Source organism: Accipiter gentilis, chromosome 6 (assembly GCF_929443795.1).
Source record: "Accipiter gentilis chromosome 6, bAccGen1.1, whole genome shotgun sequence".
In the NCBI taxonomy this organism is placed as follows: Eukaryota; Metazoa; Chordata; class Aves; order Accipitriformes; family Accipitridae; genus Astur; species Astur gentilis.
Genome location: NC_064885.1, coordinates 9,492,635 through 9,509,994, shown reverse-complemented (window position 1 = coordinate 9,509,994; position 17,360 = coordinate 9,492,635). Strand labels below are relative to the sequence as shown.

At 43.5% G+C, this 17,360-nt stretch overlaps 1 protein-coding gene across 2 annotated transcripts in view; it reads right to left on the bottom strand.

Moving 5' to 3' along the window:
* LOC126039212 (sphingosine-1-phosphate transporter SPNS2-like) overlaps positions 1-15,484 on the bottom strand; it is a 138,965-nt gene extending 123,481 nt beyond the window's left edge. For both annotated transcript variants that reach the window (XM_049801994.1, XM_049801995.1), the window contains exon 1: positions 15,111-15,484. In XM_049801994.1, the coding sequence (XP_049657951.1) occupies positions 15,111-15,405 (295 nt within the window). In that variant the 5' untranslated portion in view covers positions 15,406-15,484. The remainder of the gene's footprint in view (positions 1-15,110) is intronic.
* Between the last annotated feature and the right edge of the window lie 1,876 nt (positions 15,485-17,360).

Genomic DNA, 17,360 nt, shown 5'->3' with positions numbered 1-17,360 from the left:
CCTTCCACTAGCTGATAGGAATTAAAGAGCAGAGCACATTATTTGGGGGTTTCTTGGATTTTGCATAGCAAACACCTCAGAGTTTTTCCTGCAGTACCTCTTGATCTCACATTTTGAATTGCCCTATTGGAGGACAGCCTGGTTCTCCAACACAGCCTTCTGCTGGATGGTTACACTGCTGCCGAAGAGCACAAAACTTCTCTCTACAGCCAACACGCAACCCAGGCGCCTGCTTTACACGTAGAGCAGGCACCTTCTGCACCCCAGCACCCTGCCCATCGCCACTGCCTTCTCAGGGCTTTCTATTACAGCACAACAGACAGCTTCTCAGTCCTCCCCGAGAGGCAAGCGTCTCCACCTAGATTAATCAGAAAAAGACCATGCTGAGGAGTTTAAAACATTCAAAATTCCAGCTCAGAAAGAGAGAGCTGCCAGTGGCCAACATTTCTAAGGGCAAAATTACAGCATGTGGGAATTACAGATCTGCAGACAAACCAGCAATTTGTGAGGAATTCAAGTCACCAGAAGCGACAAATTAGGACCACAATGCTAACAAAATTAGACACAGTCTCCTTTTAACCTCAGCTCTATTTTTAAGGGCTTTTTTTTTTTTTTTTTTTTTTTTAAGGTTTTTTATTTGTTTTTTTTTTAAAGTTTCCATGAAATTGGGTTGAGAGCAACTGTTCAGGAACGAAGTTTCCCCGTAATTTACTCTCATTACCTTAGGATGTGTGAAATTATGCCCGTGCCTGTACAAGGAGGTTTCTCTCAGCCATTTAACAGAGTGACAGAGTCACCCAGCAAAGATAAAACTCAGCAGCAACATGAAAATTTCCATAATATTTGCAAATATGCCACTTGACAGGAGGCTGTCAGCTGTAGAATTTTTTTTTTGAGGTTCCTTTGCATCCTTCAGCCTTCTCACCAGCTGGGGACACCGTTAGAGTCAAAAGGCAGCTCTTTCCCAACATAACTCTTGCAGGTCTACATGTCAATAGACTGAACTATGGAAAAACAGAACAAGAACCAAGCCAATTTCCACCCCCCTCCACTCAATAACAATTAAATCACACAACAGCGTCTTTAAAACCATGCCTGCTCATTCTGATAATTACTCTAACAGTCCATCTAAGCATGGCCTCTCAGCCCCTGTCTCCAAAGGAGAAACCAAAACCTGAAGGAGAAGGAGGAAACAGCTCATCTGCTGAATACAATGTTCGGAAATGTGAGGTGAACAATCCTCCCCAAAGCAAGATGAATGTTCCCACCCAAGCACAAAGAAAGGGTTCGTATTTCATATATTTTTCCATTGTTTGAGCTTGCTTGTACATAACTACATTTAGCAATCACCAACAGGAGATACTTAGCAGCTAAAAATTAATGTTTTTAACAGTGCAATAGCAGAAGCAACAAAGCAGGCTGCACCCTGTTCAGTTCCACCGACATTCTCCAATTCTGACACAGAGATCCACTCTTCCATGGGTACAGTTACCTCTGTTAAACCCACCAGTGAGATGTGCAACATCCACTGCCCAAATGAAAACTTCACCTGAAAATTATCCACGACGAGGAGGGCTCCAGCAAGGAACCCCAAAGGAAACCAAATGCCACAGTTTGCTGCTTAGTCTAAGTAGGGCTCTTAGAAAGCTCCACTGCACAATGCTGTCTCAACGGTTTTCAATGATAGAAGGAGAGTGGATACAAAGTCTGTGTGGAACCAAAGAATCCTGGATTGAAACAAGTGAATACTTTGAAGTGTAAAATATTTAAATGAGATGGCTTCGTGACATAAGGAAATATCCTGCAGGTACCAATGGAGGCAGTGGTTCCAAATTTCCACATTGAAAAAGCACTGGTTTGACTCCAAGGGGTTCATCAGACAGCGAAAGGCATGGTGGAAGGCCTTGTGCGGAGCAGGCAGAACTGTCAAGTCCCACAGCCCAATGGCCATTTCACATTCGCGTGCTGCTGCGCCTCCATCCTACTCGACAAAGCACAGCTGCCAAGGCAGGTGTCTGGCACATCGGGTCCTGCATGGGGAAAAGGCAGCAGCCCTGCACCCCAGAGAAGGCACAATGCCCAGAAGATCTGAATAGAAACAGCAAGAGAGGCTTTACCAACTTACAGTGGGTTTCAAACAGAAGTCTGCAGTGTTCCACAAGTGACTGCTACTGTCTCAAATGACCCAGCACCCTTGCGCAGTTATGACTTGACAGCAATTGCTGGTGATTTGGGTCGCTGCCTTTCTTTATGTATTTAACAGAAACCTCATAACACTGCCCTTTCTAGTTTTCATTACATGCTCTGAAAGCACTCTTCAACTGGACCCTGTAAAAATATAATGCAGAGTGTTTATGGACAAAGGCAAGCTTTAGAAGACTGGCAAGGAATTAAGTGTCCTTAAAACTATTAACTGAGATAGAAGGAACAGGCAACACTTATCAGCACAGGCTGCTGGCACACAAGGTCACACCAGCAGCCAGCAACGGCAGGTGCAAATGATGAAATCTGTGTGCAAATTCTAGAGGGACAGCTTTCTAACAGAGGAGCTCTTCTCCACTGGGGCTGGTGCCACTGCTTAATTTGATTACACACAAGTGAGAGCCTGGGGGAAGGAGAGAAGGAAAGAAAAAGAAAGAGTGAGGACCCCCTAAGCACCCATGCTGAACTTAAAGGGCACATGCAGCTGCAGTCTCAGCAGCAGGGGTACTGAACAGTGGTCCATAGCAAAATTACAGGGGGATCAGACAGCTGACATGGCATGATCCTTTGGTAGACAAAAAATTACTTGCTTTCCCCTCAGCAAACCACATGCCGCAAAGCAATTTTGACTGGAAAGACGCTATCCTAGATTTAAAGGGAAACTAATCTGTTAAAAGAAATACATCCCAGAGCAGGAGACTATGGAATCTGTGTGTGAACACACCACCACACACACAGACTGACGCTTCGTCCCAAACACCTGCAGGTGCTATACTCTTTCAGCTTACCACCAACCAAGTCTTTTACGACCTGGCTTTTTTTTTTAAGAGCTGCCAAGAGACTCTTTTCTAACCGTACCTTGTACCCTAAAAGTACCCAAAGTGTGCTCCTGCTTCCCTCTAGCCTTGAAATCTTATAGAAGCACCCTGGGACTGTTTCTTTAACAGGCAGAACAATTCAGTCTCTATTGCATTCTGGATTAAAAGGGGAAAAAACCCCAAACAAAAAACACACCAGAGTCTAGGATCAGGTCCTCCAGACTAAGCCCAAGAACATAACTAGGAAAATTGCTCTTATTTAGATATTTAGGTACTTTTTTTTTTTAACCTACCTTTAAATTGTCATGATACTACCTACTGGAGTCTAAATTATACTTTCAAAATTATATGTATTAATATCTGAAGTGTGTAATTATAAAGGAGCAGATATATTTTAGAAACACCATACTTTTAAACCTATTTTTTAAAATAGAAGCTTTCTGCATGACCATAAGATCTGTATTTTAGGTATCCTGTCTTTAGGACTCAACACTAGCAGAGGCAACTGGAGTCCACATGTTCAAATGAAAGCTGCAAACAGTGATCTTCTATATTACGTCAATAGCATTGATTAAAAAAAGAAAAAGCAAACCTTACTCCTGCAGAACAAAAGAAACCCCTGAAAACAGTGGAAAAACTGTGCTGCTAATAAATTTTCTTCTTACCAGCTTCCTTCACTAAAGCCAAACTCAGGCAAGCGAAAAGTTCTATGTATTTGTTTTAATCTACCAAGAAAACTGAAGCGCTGAAAAATATTGGTTTTGCTAGCCAAAAAGTGCGATGAATGAAATTTACAAACAGTTTAATTATCAGATTAGTCATTTAAATCTACTTACTAGTGATGTCCACACCACGACTGATACTACCTGTTGTTTTCTGGCAGTCTCTGCACAGAGACCAGAGGCTGAATGTCTAAAACTACCTAGACAAACTAAACTCTCGCACTGCTGGGCTTGTTCTGTATACACAAACCTCTTGCTACAGATGGCAATTGCATAGGAAATCTCTCCCACTCAAGACTGAAGCCGTTTGTACTTCAGTTGCACGAGTCTATGAGGTAATAAAGCCAAACATTGTCAGGTTACAAAGTCCAGTAATTCCTAAATGGTGATGAACATATTTCCTATTCACATAGAAGGGATGGTATAACATAAAATATTTATAATAAAATATTTAAATCAGGAAGGTTAAATCCGCATTCAGATTGTATTGCATGTGCTTACAGGTAGAAACCTCTATCCAGCCACTCACATAACTTGTGTTTTTATTCAAGCATTAGCTCTACTGCTAATTTATTCTTGTTAAGTAAAGTGGCTTTCAGCAATGCAAGTTGATTTAAATGTACACTTATGAGGCAAATGTAAGCTTGCAATGATGTACAGAGTTTGACATTTATACTATTATATATTTTTGAACATAAAATGACTGCAGAAGCATTACTAATTTTGAGTCACTTCCAAATGAGAAAAAGAAGTTTAACAAGAACAATGAAATGCAGAGCAAAAGTGATTTACGTCTCTCTTCAGCTACTGTTGCAATTCCTATTGATCCACAGTCCAAAAACCTGATAATTTTGGCAGCTTTGTAATAACTTAAAAGTACACACACTGCACCTTGAATAGCTGCCAAAAATATGCCTTAACATCACACGCATCTTAGCACACCTTTAAGGACAAAGGTAATTTTAACCCTACTTGGAAAACTGTTTTAGCTTCCAAGAGCTTTACTGAAGCATGACACGAGACACAAAAAAACCCTGGAAAGGCACTATGCAGCAACTCAACAAATGTGTTTTCACTAGAAATAAGCTCTAAGAAGCGCAGCTGTTCTCCCTGCACTGCATCTGTAACTTTTGAGACATACAGGTTCAGAAAGATGCCCTACTTCTCCAGTGCCCCCAACCCCAGTGACTTAAGAGTATGACCAAAACTTAAGTAGCAAAAGGTCTACCCAATTTCCTGGGTGTTAAAGCACATATAAAACAGTGCACTAGCTTCCAAAACTGGTCACACACCTACGCTTAGAAAATATCTGCAAGCAATACCCATTTCTGCCAAGCTGGAATTTGCCAACATGTGAGAGGTGCAAATTATGACTACCTAAAAATATATGTTTTATGAAGGAAATTGCAAATGACCCTAAATTTTAGCAGTTCTACCAAGACCCTGCTGTAATGAAGTAGGCAAGAGAAACAAACTCATTAATTGTACTGCTTTTTCGGTACTTCTGTACAGTTTAAAGTACACCACAGAGCCAGCAAGCACACAGCAGTACCTGCTAGGCAAGTGTTGCAAACTGCTCATGAGCGTCCAGCACCTGCATACATATAAAAAGTAGATTAAAGAACACAGAGATAAATGAAATAAAGTTAGTTATTCCCTCAACAGCTAAGAAATGCTGTTGGGGAGAAAGGAAGGGAGGAAAGGGCAGAAGATACACTTACTGTGCGGAGTACTAGTGGGTGAGTGCCCAACCTTTGGCCAGAATTGGCACCCAACAACCTCACATTCTGACCAGTGACTCAAGGTTTTTCATTAGAGATTGTATAATTGTTTATGCAGTCTATATGCAAGCACAGATGAACAAAAACACCAGGATTCCTCTCATTTAGAGGGGGGAAAAAAAAAAATTATCTCCCTTGCCTTAATACCAGTTGGGAATAAAACAGACACACACACTTTTTAGTGCCCCAAACACCATAGCTTAATTGATCATCAGAAGCTCAGGCATCTCAGCACATTGTTGTTATAGTAAAAAATCAATGACTAGAAACCAACACCTTAGTATTTTCCATATCTTGTTGTAGGAAAGTCATTATGGAGAGATCAATGTTTGCCCTTCCAAGCACTATTACTCAGGTACCATGCTTGGTACTTCTGAGTTACAAACTCCTCCAAAATTGCAAAGGAAAAAAAAGTCTCATCTCCTAACACTATCACATTACATTGCTTTTTGTCCTCCCCCTTCTCTTCCCCGTCAGAGAAGGAACTAACACATCCAAGACAGAGCTGATCAGAAAATGCCAGTTTTAATAAGTGCACTGTAGCTGTCAGTCACCAGTGGCCCTTGGGTGTTTTGTTTCCTGAACATATAAAAGATTGTTATCCCAAAAGCTAGTCAGCATTTCTGGCTCTAGACGGAAATAACAAGACTATTACAAAAGTTTTAACATTAGTATAGCTGCAGCAGTATTTGAGTTCTAATAGCTTAACACACAAACACATGCAATGCCCACTCTTTATGAGCCACATTGGTGCATTAGGAATCATTTTTTCTTATTGCATAGTAGGTTTCCTAACTTACACAGTCAGCATTTATTAGTAGTGTTGCAATTCTATATTAATTATTATTTAGCACCAACAGTATGCCTGGAACTGCACAAAATTAGTCCCTGCCCCAAAGCTTAAGCAGCCCTGATTCACTGTCCCATAACCAATATTTCATCCACCAACCTGCTCAATTACTAAAGCTGGGATAGTAGTGTAGCTTGGTCAGCTGACGTCACATCAAATTATTTAACTTGTGCTGCTTGGGACAGCCAAGTTGCAGTGGCTCTAGCTGGGACAAAGTTTACAAGCACAAGCCTGTTGGAGAAAACCACCCAACACTAAAGGCAATGTAAAACTGAAAAAAAAAAAGGGCAAAAAAAAATTATCCTGTCATAGTCTCACATTTTCAAATGAAAAGTCTCATTGAAGAGGTATACAGCAAGAGCACACAGTAGTTTGTAAACTTCCCAAACTGCATACCTGGTAGCAAAACTGCTAAAGCAACTATATATGCCAGCATAACTGCAAAACATCCAAGGTCATCGCTACCAGACAGGCACAAATCATGAAATACAGAGGTGACAGGCAGAAAGAAATGAAAATTGCAAACCAACAACAGGGCAAGACCCCCCCCTTTCAGATCTGTACAGCTCTGTTGGCATACTCTCCCAAAGGATCACTTCTCTGAAACGAGAATATGCAGAGAGAGCAGACCATCAAATCACAGGACAGCCATATGAATCAAAGTTAACCTTCGGGTAGGTTTAATTCAAGCCCTGCAGGCTTCACACAGACAGAAGTCCTGTTGACTCTGTCAGGTCACCCACTCTTCTTGTTTTCCATGTTGCCAAGAACACAGGGCTCACGTTCTAAGACAATAATGACAAGTTTCTAATAGAAATAAAGAAAATGGGAAGCTAGGAAACAAATAATTAACTGTGTTCAGTTATTTACATAATTATTGGCAGAAGCCTGAACAAGGAGTAAAATAGATTACTGCAGCTTTGGTTCAATGCAGCCTTAAAATAAAAAAACATTATCACATGCCAAGGCTGAAAGGATTTTCATTCCAGCATGTTGTTCCCTCGTTCTGCCAGCCAAGCTCCAAGCTGCTACTGCAGCTATTCTCCATATAAACCTTGATCTTTTTCCTCTGCTGTTCTCTTCAGCCACTGCAGTTGCTGGCCACCAGCAGAAGCACAGGAAAGGTATTAAAAAAAAAAACAAAAAACAAAAAACAAACAAACAAAAAAAACCTGTAGGAGATAATATTGCTCACCAACAACATAACCCTGGTATGTTCATATTGCTGAAGCCTGAATTTAGGTCTGGCAAGGCATGAGTTTTTATTCTGTATTTCTTTCCCTTCTCTTCAGTTAAAATTGCTCAATGATTTCAGTTGTGGTAGAAGATCAACAGTTCTGGAGAAGGAAGATTGATATTTATTCCCTCAAAAACAGAAATACAGAATAGGTGGGAACAGCTACATTGCTCTCACAACATGCTTCATTGCTCTCTAGAAGCATCAGCCTGACAGAAGAACTCAATGCTTTATTCTAACATTTTACATTTTGAGAGATAACATGGTGATTCCCAGCCATGTCTTGTGTGGAAGCTTTCATGAAACACACAACGTCATGAAGAGTGGAAAGAGACCACCAGAGGCTCCTGAATAGCTCGTTCAAGAGCCTTCCAAAAGAAACCTTCAGCCACTCCTGACTGGCAACAGGTCCAAAGCAATGACCTCAGAAGTGAAGGATTCTACATCCCTTCAGTCATCGAGGATCCCTTACATTCTCACTTTCCTGATTATTTAAACTGTTGTAAAACTAGAAGCATGGAAATTAGCGTTCCCTCCCTTTCACTTCCTTTCCCTGCAACCCTACAGAAATTGCTGGGTTACGTAAGACAGAAACACCCACAAAATAACAAAACAGATGTGTCAAAAAAAGAAAAAATGTGTATGAGATGCCTTCTATGTATGCCAATTCTACGCAAAGTACTCGTCCAGTCTATGAAAAGCACGGTGAACCATTTTAATGGTACCAAACTCAAAGGGAGGTTCTAGTAGTTAAGAGCTCAGAACTATGGGTTTGGGGTTTGTTGTTTGTTTGTTTATTTTGCCTGTACCTGTCTCAGATTTGCTTCTTGACTTTCAGACCAAGAATTCCAGACCAGTTCAGCAAAACTGCAATTTTCAAGACAGTTCTGTACCCAAACTTCTCTGCAAACCACCAGGATTTGTTCACCTCACACACCTCTCTGGGCTCTGAGTCCAGGCCCATTTTGTTCAACTCCCATTAACTTCCATGGCGCCTTAGGCACTTCACAGGTCCTCTGTGGAACTCATTTTGAACATACATTATTTTTTTTCTAGAACACTCATCACCCTACATCCATAGTGCCAATTTTCAGAAAGCTCTCTCAGCCAGCTGAAGGGCATCATCCTCCATCATTGATTTCCAACGGACATCTTCATGCTTTCTCCTGTGATGCTCATCGTGTTTGGTAGATGCTGTCTGTAAACACTTGCTGAAAGCTACCACTGTCTTCGCTCAAATCCCTCTTCACTCTTTGGCTACACTGCCTACCAAATAAGTCATATCTGCTTATCTCCTAGAGTCCCTTACACTAACCAGTACCGTCTCTTGTCTCCTTCAGACTCTTCCGTCCATGGGCCACAGCTCTCTGATAGCTCTTGACATATGTGAATTGTATGTACCTTGGGTGCACCATCTGATTCAGTAGAAGCTGTACAATGATGTCCTGGTCTATAATACACATAAAGCAATGATGATGCAAGCAAGCAACTCAGCAAGAGTTCTGATCTTTGAATTTCCTAATTTCTATCTGTAAAATAAAGTTATGGTTTCCCATTGAATCTCCTGAATAGGTACCATGAGCCTTTATTAAGGAACCTCAAGACCTTTACAAACCTTACTTGATTCAGGCAACACGTCATAACACCTTTCAATTACAATTTCCTCAGCACTTGAAAGCCCAAGCAAGAGCTACGGGATTTCATATTAGGGAAAAAGTCACCAGCTTTTAACAACGTCTATTGAACTTAGTAGCCCACCATGCTACCTAATGGGCAGCTTATTTGCTTCTGATGTATAGTCTACCAGAAGCAATAAAGAATAAATGTATAATAAATAGGAACAACTATGAACAAGCTGACTGATGGAATTTAACCCTATTACAGCTTGGCATGGTATTTGAAAAGTCCTGAAGGAATAATTACAGAATTCCCCCACTTTTGACCAGAGAAGCTTTTCCACACAACTTCTGAGATTGACAATCTCAGAGATCAAGGGACTAGTAAGATCATCACATTATTCTTAAGAACACACTCAATATTTATGAGGCTCTTAACTCCATGTAATAAAGGCCACATTCACTGACTGTGATGACTTGGATGCTTTGGGGATAAAATTAATCAACATGCATGAAAGAGGATCTCGGAGTCAAACAGGAAAATCTGCACATAATAACAAAGATAGTTACTATCTGGCAAACCTACACCACAAGGAAGAAAAATACTATGATTAAACATAATAAGACTTCACTTGAAATGTAAAATACTCTGGAACAAATCCTGCCAACTCACATAAGACCCAGCAAACAGGAAGCAGCCAACTAGGCAATAAAGCCCATCACAGAGGGAAAACACGATGTTAGAGAACTAGATGCTACTACACAGTCCTTGTTGTGCTGCAGAATGCTTTCTACCACCTGCTTTTGAAGTGCATGAGGTTCAGTCCTTCTAGCTTCTGCTCACATCGCAGTACTTCTTGAATTTTGAGCCAGTAACAGGTACCTATTGTCCAAGCAAAACACTGTCGTCCTTTTGCAAATTCTAACATGCGTGAGCTAGTGGCACTGCCGGCTCAAGTAGGTTCTGTCAATTTCTAATATTTTCCATCATTACACTCCTTCCACAGCTGAGTCCTAGGTTGAGATTAGCTCAACAAGAGACAAAAAATGAAGAGCTTGCACTGCCACTTAATGGTTTCCTCCCTGAAACTATAAGCACTGAGCATAGTCTTGTTACAACGGGGATAAGGGGCTCTCTTTATCCCATTACATATATGGGATCTCAGACTGTATGAAGATCATTCAGTATGAAACATGCTATGAGGTAATATATTACTATCACAAATTTGAGCTCACAAGTAAAAAGAAGCAGTTTTGGCTTACAACCTCTTGATTGTCTTTATACTTGAGAGTTAAGTGTTGAACCTTTCCTAACCCTTCAGTTATAGCTTGTACTACATAGTTTTAAACTTGACTTTCAACTTTCAATAATCATTTGCATGTATGTATCTTCAAAGAATGGTTTTTGATTTGCAACTATGTTGTAATGAGAGGCTAATTAACACATATATGGTTATTAGCAAGTTACAGACATTTACAGGACAAAAACAGCAGACCAAAGCCTATGGCGTACTGTGTCACAGGGATCGAGAACCTCAAGGATGAACTAATACCAGCCAAAACTCTGCCACTAACTACGTTACCACAGACAAATCGCCGACACTCCACAACTCTTTTTCCCCTTCTGTAGTGGGATAGTAAGACTCGTTTACTTTGCTGGGTAGTTCTCCAGCTTAATTAAATCATTACCTTTAAATTAAAGGCACTCCAGAAATGCCAGGAAGTAGCGTCTGAATTAGAAGGTGGAGGTGACACCCTAATGAAGCAAGACTATTTTCATCGTCAACAGCAGGCATAGTAAAAGGTCATCCATGGCATAATTGTGAAACCACATTCCAACCTTCTGAAGGTAAGATGACTTTTCCCCAAAACTTCATTAAGGAAGAAGGTATGTCCCAGCATCACCAGATGGCTGAAATGCTGTCGTTTCACAGGTAATCCACAATGGTTTCATTACTGCTAGTTTTCCCTTTTCCTTACTCTTTCCTTTCCTAATAGCAGCAAAATATCACGGCTCTTGAAATAATGCTTTTTCCACAGGCAACTGTTTTCAGTATGATCAAAGACCTATTAAGAAAATTGCAGAGGATCATTTCCCTTCAAGTCAGTAATGTTCAGCACAGAGTTTTCAATCTTTTCTTTAGAAGAGCCACAGCAGAGGCACTCCCACTTTTTGTCTGGGACAGCTTCTCCCAAATGTCATTATATTTTAACATTCCTCATGCACAGTGGAAATTTCCAACTCTGTGTAAACATAAGGACATTATTGAAACATCCACCACTACTGCACAGGCTTTTTATTTTTAAAGTATTGGAAGCAACTTATTCTTAAGCTGTAAGAAGCAGGCCAGTCCTCAGTGGAGGCCCAGTTTCATCATGTATTCCCAAAAGAGCTGCAATTTAGTGTCAGATGTGAAGCTCTGTGTGTCCTGTATCTCAGAAACTGCACTGAAGCTCTGTCATGGAACATCCCAGATACCAAAAGGCACATCCCATCCTAAATTCATTTAGTCCACACTGGGAAGTCATTAAACCAAAACTAGGGAAACAGGCAGCTACTTCCTTGTTTGTTGCAGCTGAAAAAAGATTACCCATGAACAAACCATTATACACACTGTCTTTGTATCCAGAGTGTAAACACCAAGAAATATGACATTTGCTGTTTATTTTTTAGCAATGCAAAAGCATTTGCTTTTTACTTTTAGGAGCAAGACGTGCTACAGGAAATGTCAGCCTAGTTCTTTCCATCACATAAGATCTCCTTGTGTTGACTGGATGCATATTATCTAGCTTCTGTGTGGTTACGTTAGAAAATAGTGGAAGATACCCTGGGAATTACATTTGCACCAAAGAACTCCATATATGATCTTTTTTTCTAGTGACTAAATATAAACTAAATTTATACTTGCATACACATATATACACACACTAAATATATACTTGCTCTTTTTTTTAGTTGCATTTGTAACCAGGAAGACCAAAATGATTGCAACCAAGTTTTCAAGTAAGATAGAAGATGTACTTGTAGTATCATGCCCATAAAACTGGATTCTCTGTTTGCTTGTGTCTGTTTGTCAGCTGCCTGCTAATCACTTTTGAGTCCACTGATCTGCTTTTGACTAAATTTGACAGCAGGAAGAAGTCCCAAAGCTCCCAACACTTTCATTTAAAAAAAAAAAAAAAAAAAGTTGGGTGGAGGAGAGACTCTTATTAAGACAAGAAGAGAAAGGTTAATGACAAAGGTCAACTCTTATTTGACGTCAGAGAACCCACAGGAGGGATAACCCTAGAGACACAAATCCTCAGAAACCAGTTTCCATTGGTACTGCTGCTCTTCTAACACTTTTTTTGAAACAGAACTAGAACCAGAAATTAATTCCAGTTCTCACAACAGTTCACTGGCCTTAGGTAAATCGTAACTTCTGATGCTACTTCCCCTGCCATAACGTGGCTAGTGTTAAACTCCCTTATGAGGTTGCTGCAACAATTCATATTTGAAATGTACTTTGAAGGTCTGAAGAGTTGTATTCACTAATTATTACCTGTCTTGAGACATGAGCTGAATATTCAAAGTGCTAGCTTGATTCATATGCAAGTGCACATCACATAAGCATGTGGTGTGCACTAAGACACAAAATATAAAAGCAAAGATTGCTTTTAGACAAGGCTTTATTACAAAGTCAGTTTTGAGCTCAAAACACATCATTTTCATTACCACAACTCTTCTATTAAACTGGATTTGAATTAGTCCTTGTTTTAGATTAGCACTTTATAAACCAGTTCGAAAAATAATTACCAATTGACAGAAGACAAAAAGGTCATGCAAAATTTCATTCTGTCCCCAAAGAAAAGTCTCATGTCTGGAGAACTTAAACCTTTGATATCAAGCTGAATGCTAGCAGATAAGTTCCACAGTGCAGTTATTGAGCACCATAAAACCAGAGCTTATCCTAGAAATACTGGCAACCATAGCACTGGGACTGGCAATACTACATCACAGTAGGCAGGCATTTTTATCCTCTGTTTGATCAGGCACTTTCCAGCCTTCCCAGAAGTGAAGATGCTTCTCCCTTCTTTTGCCAGAGCAACCCATGCCTTCTGTTCTTGCACGCAGAAAAACCAGATGACAAAGGTTTTACTTAAAGTACTAGAGCAAATAGGTGAACAAGACAGTGATTTTTTTTTTTTTAAAAAAAAAAAAAAGAAAAAAAAGCATGCATGAGGGGGGAGATGGCTTCCTGAAAAGGAAACTTTCCAAACATTAAAGGAAAACGGCAGTTTGTGGTAAAACTCCAGTAGAGAGATTCCTATTTGAGGGTGAGGCAGCAAACTACAATTTCCTTCAACAATAACAAACGAACCTTGCATCTTCAAGCTTCTTCCTGTAACACACCGACTACCAACCGAGTACTCAATACTTCCTAATACTGGCCTTTACATTTCCTGAAGGCGCAAGCCCTGTCTAAAAATAATAATGAAAAGGCCACAACAGTGTCAGCTAAATTTTCGTTTTAATTCTTCCCATCTCCCTACCCCAGACAAAACAAAGCCAACCTGGCCAATTTATTCTGACAACAGTGACTAGATTTATGTCCCTCGCACTTGTTACTGCCCTACAAACATGTATTATTTTAATGCGGTGTAAGCAAATGTCTGATTTGTTTAACACCGCAGTGAGTCCTAGTGATTAAAATATGTATATGCATAGAGCAAAATTTATACATGCACAAACCCCCCTATTTATAAGCTCTGAAGATAAAATTATCAGTATTGCCAAACACAGAATATGTATTATATTTTAATTACATGAGACAGTTGAATACCAACAAGCCTACTTCATTTCTAATTAGAAAAAGTTCAGTAATCATCTTCTTCCCTGGTGTTATTGCCTGACAAGAATAAACGAGGAGTCCCCTCTAGGGACTGTACAGTAAACATCCTAACACACATTTGTTTCAGAGCCGAGCTTCACAGTAGTAGTAATCGCCGAGGCACACAGTGCCTTCCACACAGTACAGCTGGTAAAACACATCCGTCGGGGAGTGCATGATTTTAAAATGTTTACCTCAAGAAAACAGACGCTTTGCAAAGTGCAATGCAGCTGCCTTGCTGCTCCTTCTGCGTATCGCTCCACCGCTCGCCAGCCAGCAGAAACTATCAGGCAGCTCTGTTGTCACCTACTTGCGAGTTCTGCAGCGAAGGGACCCTCCTTGGCAAAGGACTGAAGGACAGCCTGGTTCTCCAGGCTGGAGGGACCCAGCAGAAACAAAGCGAAGGTGATTTGCTTCGGTGCGATTTTCACCCTCGGGAACAAAAGTGACCGCGTTCCTCTGTTTCCCCCGTTGCCCAGCAGACGGTATTTATCTGACAGCAGCTGCACCTGTCACCCACAGCATTTATACTGTCCGTAAGATCGATAACGCTTCTCCCATCAGCCCACGAAATCACATAAAGTAAGCTCCGCGTTTGCCTGCGCTACCCGGCATCAGTCCTTTCTGAACACCCACCCCACCCCACCCCCCCAAAAAAAAACAAACCCACCAACATTTACTCCGCCATCGAGCCGAGACAAACAAAGGACACCACCTTTTATTTTCGCTAAAATTCGGGCTAACTAGAGAACAATACCGGAGGGTCCGCACAATGGGCTCCAGCCGCGGCCGGCCACACCACATCCCTCACGACTTACCCCAGCCCCGCCGCGGCGAACCGGAGCCCCCGGTCCCGCTGCCCACCCCCGGGACGGCCCTACCGGGCGCTGGGGGAACGGAGGCGGCTGCACCGTGCCCGGGGCAGAGGCTGGCCCCTCGGCGGCGGGGGACGCCTCCCGCCGCGGCGGGCCCGGCCGCCCCTCGCCGGGCGGGAGGCCGAGCGGTGCCCTCACCTGCCACCGTGTACCGGTCCAGGTAGTTGAGCACGTTGCCCACGCTGAGGATGCCGGCGGCGGCCACCCGGGCCCGGCCGAGGCTCGGCGCCTTGTGGCGGGCGGCCGGGCGCTCGGGGTGCTTGCCGGCCGCCGGCGGGTTCATCCTGCCGGACAGGGTCTGCACCTCGCCCTCGGCGCCCCGGCCGCAGCAGCCCCGCTCGCCGTCCTCCTCCTCCTCCTCGTCGCCGGCTCGCAGCCGCCCGCCGCAGCCCGGGCTGCTGCCGGAGGAGCCGTCGCTTTCCAGGCACATCATGGGCTGCGGGAGGCGAACCGCGGCGCGCAGGAGCCCGCGCGGAATGACCGCCGGTGCGCGCTCAGCGCCGCATCCCGCCGCCGCCGCCGCCGCCCCAGCCGCCTGCCTGCCGGACCGGCCGCCGCCGCCGCCTCTGACAGCTGCCCGGGCGGGGCGGGGCCCGGCGCAGGCTCCGCCCCCGCCCCCGCGCGCCCCGTCCCGCCTCAGCGGCCGCGCGCAGCCGCGCGCGCCCCGCCCCGCCCCGCCCCGCGCGCGAGCCCCGGCGAGGCAGCAAGGGGCTGGGGGGGGGGGGGTATGTGTGTGTGTGGGGTGTGTCTCTCTCGTGAGGCCGCCTCAGGCCGCCCCTCAGGGCCGGCACCCGGCGGGGGGAGGTCGGGTCTTACCTGCCCGGCGTTGCCGGCGGGGAGGGACGAAGTCATCGGTTCCCCGTGTCTGGCGTGAGTACTCTGCAGGGCGGGACGGCGGGCTTGGGGCACGTCGGTTGACAGAATTGCGTGGTTAGCTGGGCAAAAAAAAAATAAATAAAAAATTGCCAAACGCAGGCGAGGACTCGGGCGATACCGGCTTGTGGGCAAAAAAAAAAAAATTGCCAAACGCAGGCGAGGACTCGGGCGACACCGGCTTGTGTCCAACGGTAAACTCCACGTGGGCCACACGGGCCAGCCCTCAGGTCTGGTTACCAAAAAGATCTCCTTGTCCACTTTCAACCCCCAGAACCGCCTGCGCTCACCAAAAGAGTGCTGTCAGGGAAGGGGCGATGGCACGAGGCAGGGCGAGGGCACGCTGGAATGTGCTGCCAACCTCGCAGCTTCCCGCTCGGCCCCAGACAATTCTCCTACTGCACAGAAGTTGCTTCGGGAACAACACGCATCTTCAAAGGAAGTCAAATTGCTCCACGGTTCCCCCCACCGAAAAGAGTTTCATCCCGCTCCCTCTAGAGTTCCACCTTTGAGCTAAGAACGGCCAAGAGAAATTTCATTTCAAAAGGACAAGTCTTCAAAGAGATAAAAGTGTTCACAATCAGAGTGGCTCCAGCCTGTCGTACCTGTAGTAAAACTACAAAAGCTAACTAAAAACAGAGAAATAAAGTGACTGCTTGAGAGCTCACATGCACTTGCCCAGGAACAGTAGGTTACAATTTCAGATTTGTCTCTGTTGATCTTACCTATGAAACTGTATCATGATTAAAGCCTTTGTCTCCAGGATACGCATTTAAACAACCCCCCCCACACACACACACCTCGGAGGAAACCAGGAAACCAGAGTTACTCACAGCACAATGTGGTGTGTGTTTGTGCTCAACATACCTGGCTTTGTCACACCCTTTCCACAAAGTCGCACCGATGACACCAGGGCCAGACTATGCCAGTAATCTGGTGAGATACTGCAAAAGGAACCCGGGAGATGCTGCCGGTGAAAAGGGCACTTTCTGGTGAGTCAGCGTGCGATTCAGTGCTGTTTAAGTAACGCGCCGTTGAGGAAAGGAGCGAGCACCGTTTCTGATGACACGCGACACTCCCAAATGGTGGTAAATGACAGTTTTATGTTGAGAAGAGGTCTGCACAGATGTTCCAGAGCTAGTTGCAGTAACACAAACAACATAGCTGGATTAACATAGGATAATGTTCTGGTTGACTTGTCGAAGTCTAGGGAATCATTTTTTACTCCATAGCAGCATCTGCAGTTCAGATGTGACTGACTGCACGGCAAAGGTTATACTAACAACACTGCTTCTTCACATTCCCACTAATTTCGGAATTCAAGTGGTGTACATAATATGGTCGTTTGACAGTGCTCACCCAGAATGTTATATAGCCCAAAAGGGAAAAAAACCAGGGTAGAATTGAAAAGAAAAAGAGGGGGAAAGAGGAGGAAGTGAGAGATGAAAAAGGAGAAGGAAGTGAGAGAGGAAGAAAGAGGAGGAAATGAAGAAAAGAAAAAGGAGTGAAATGGCT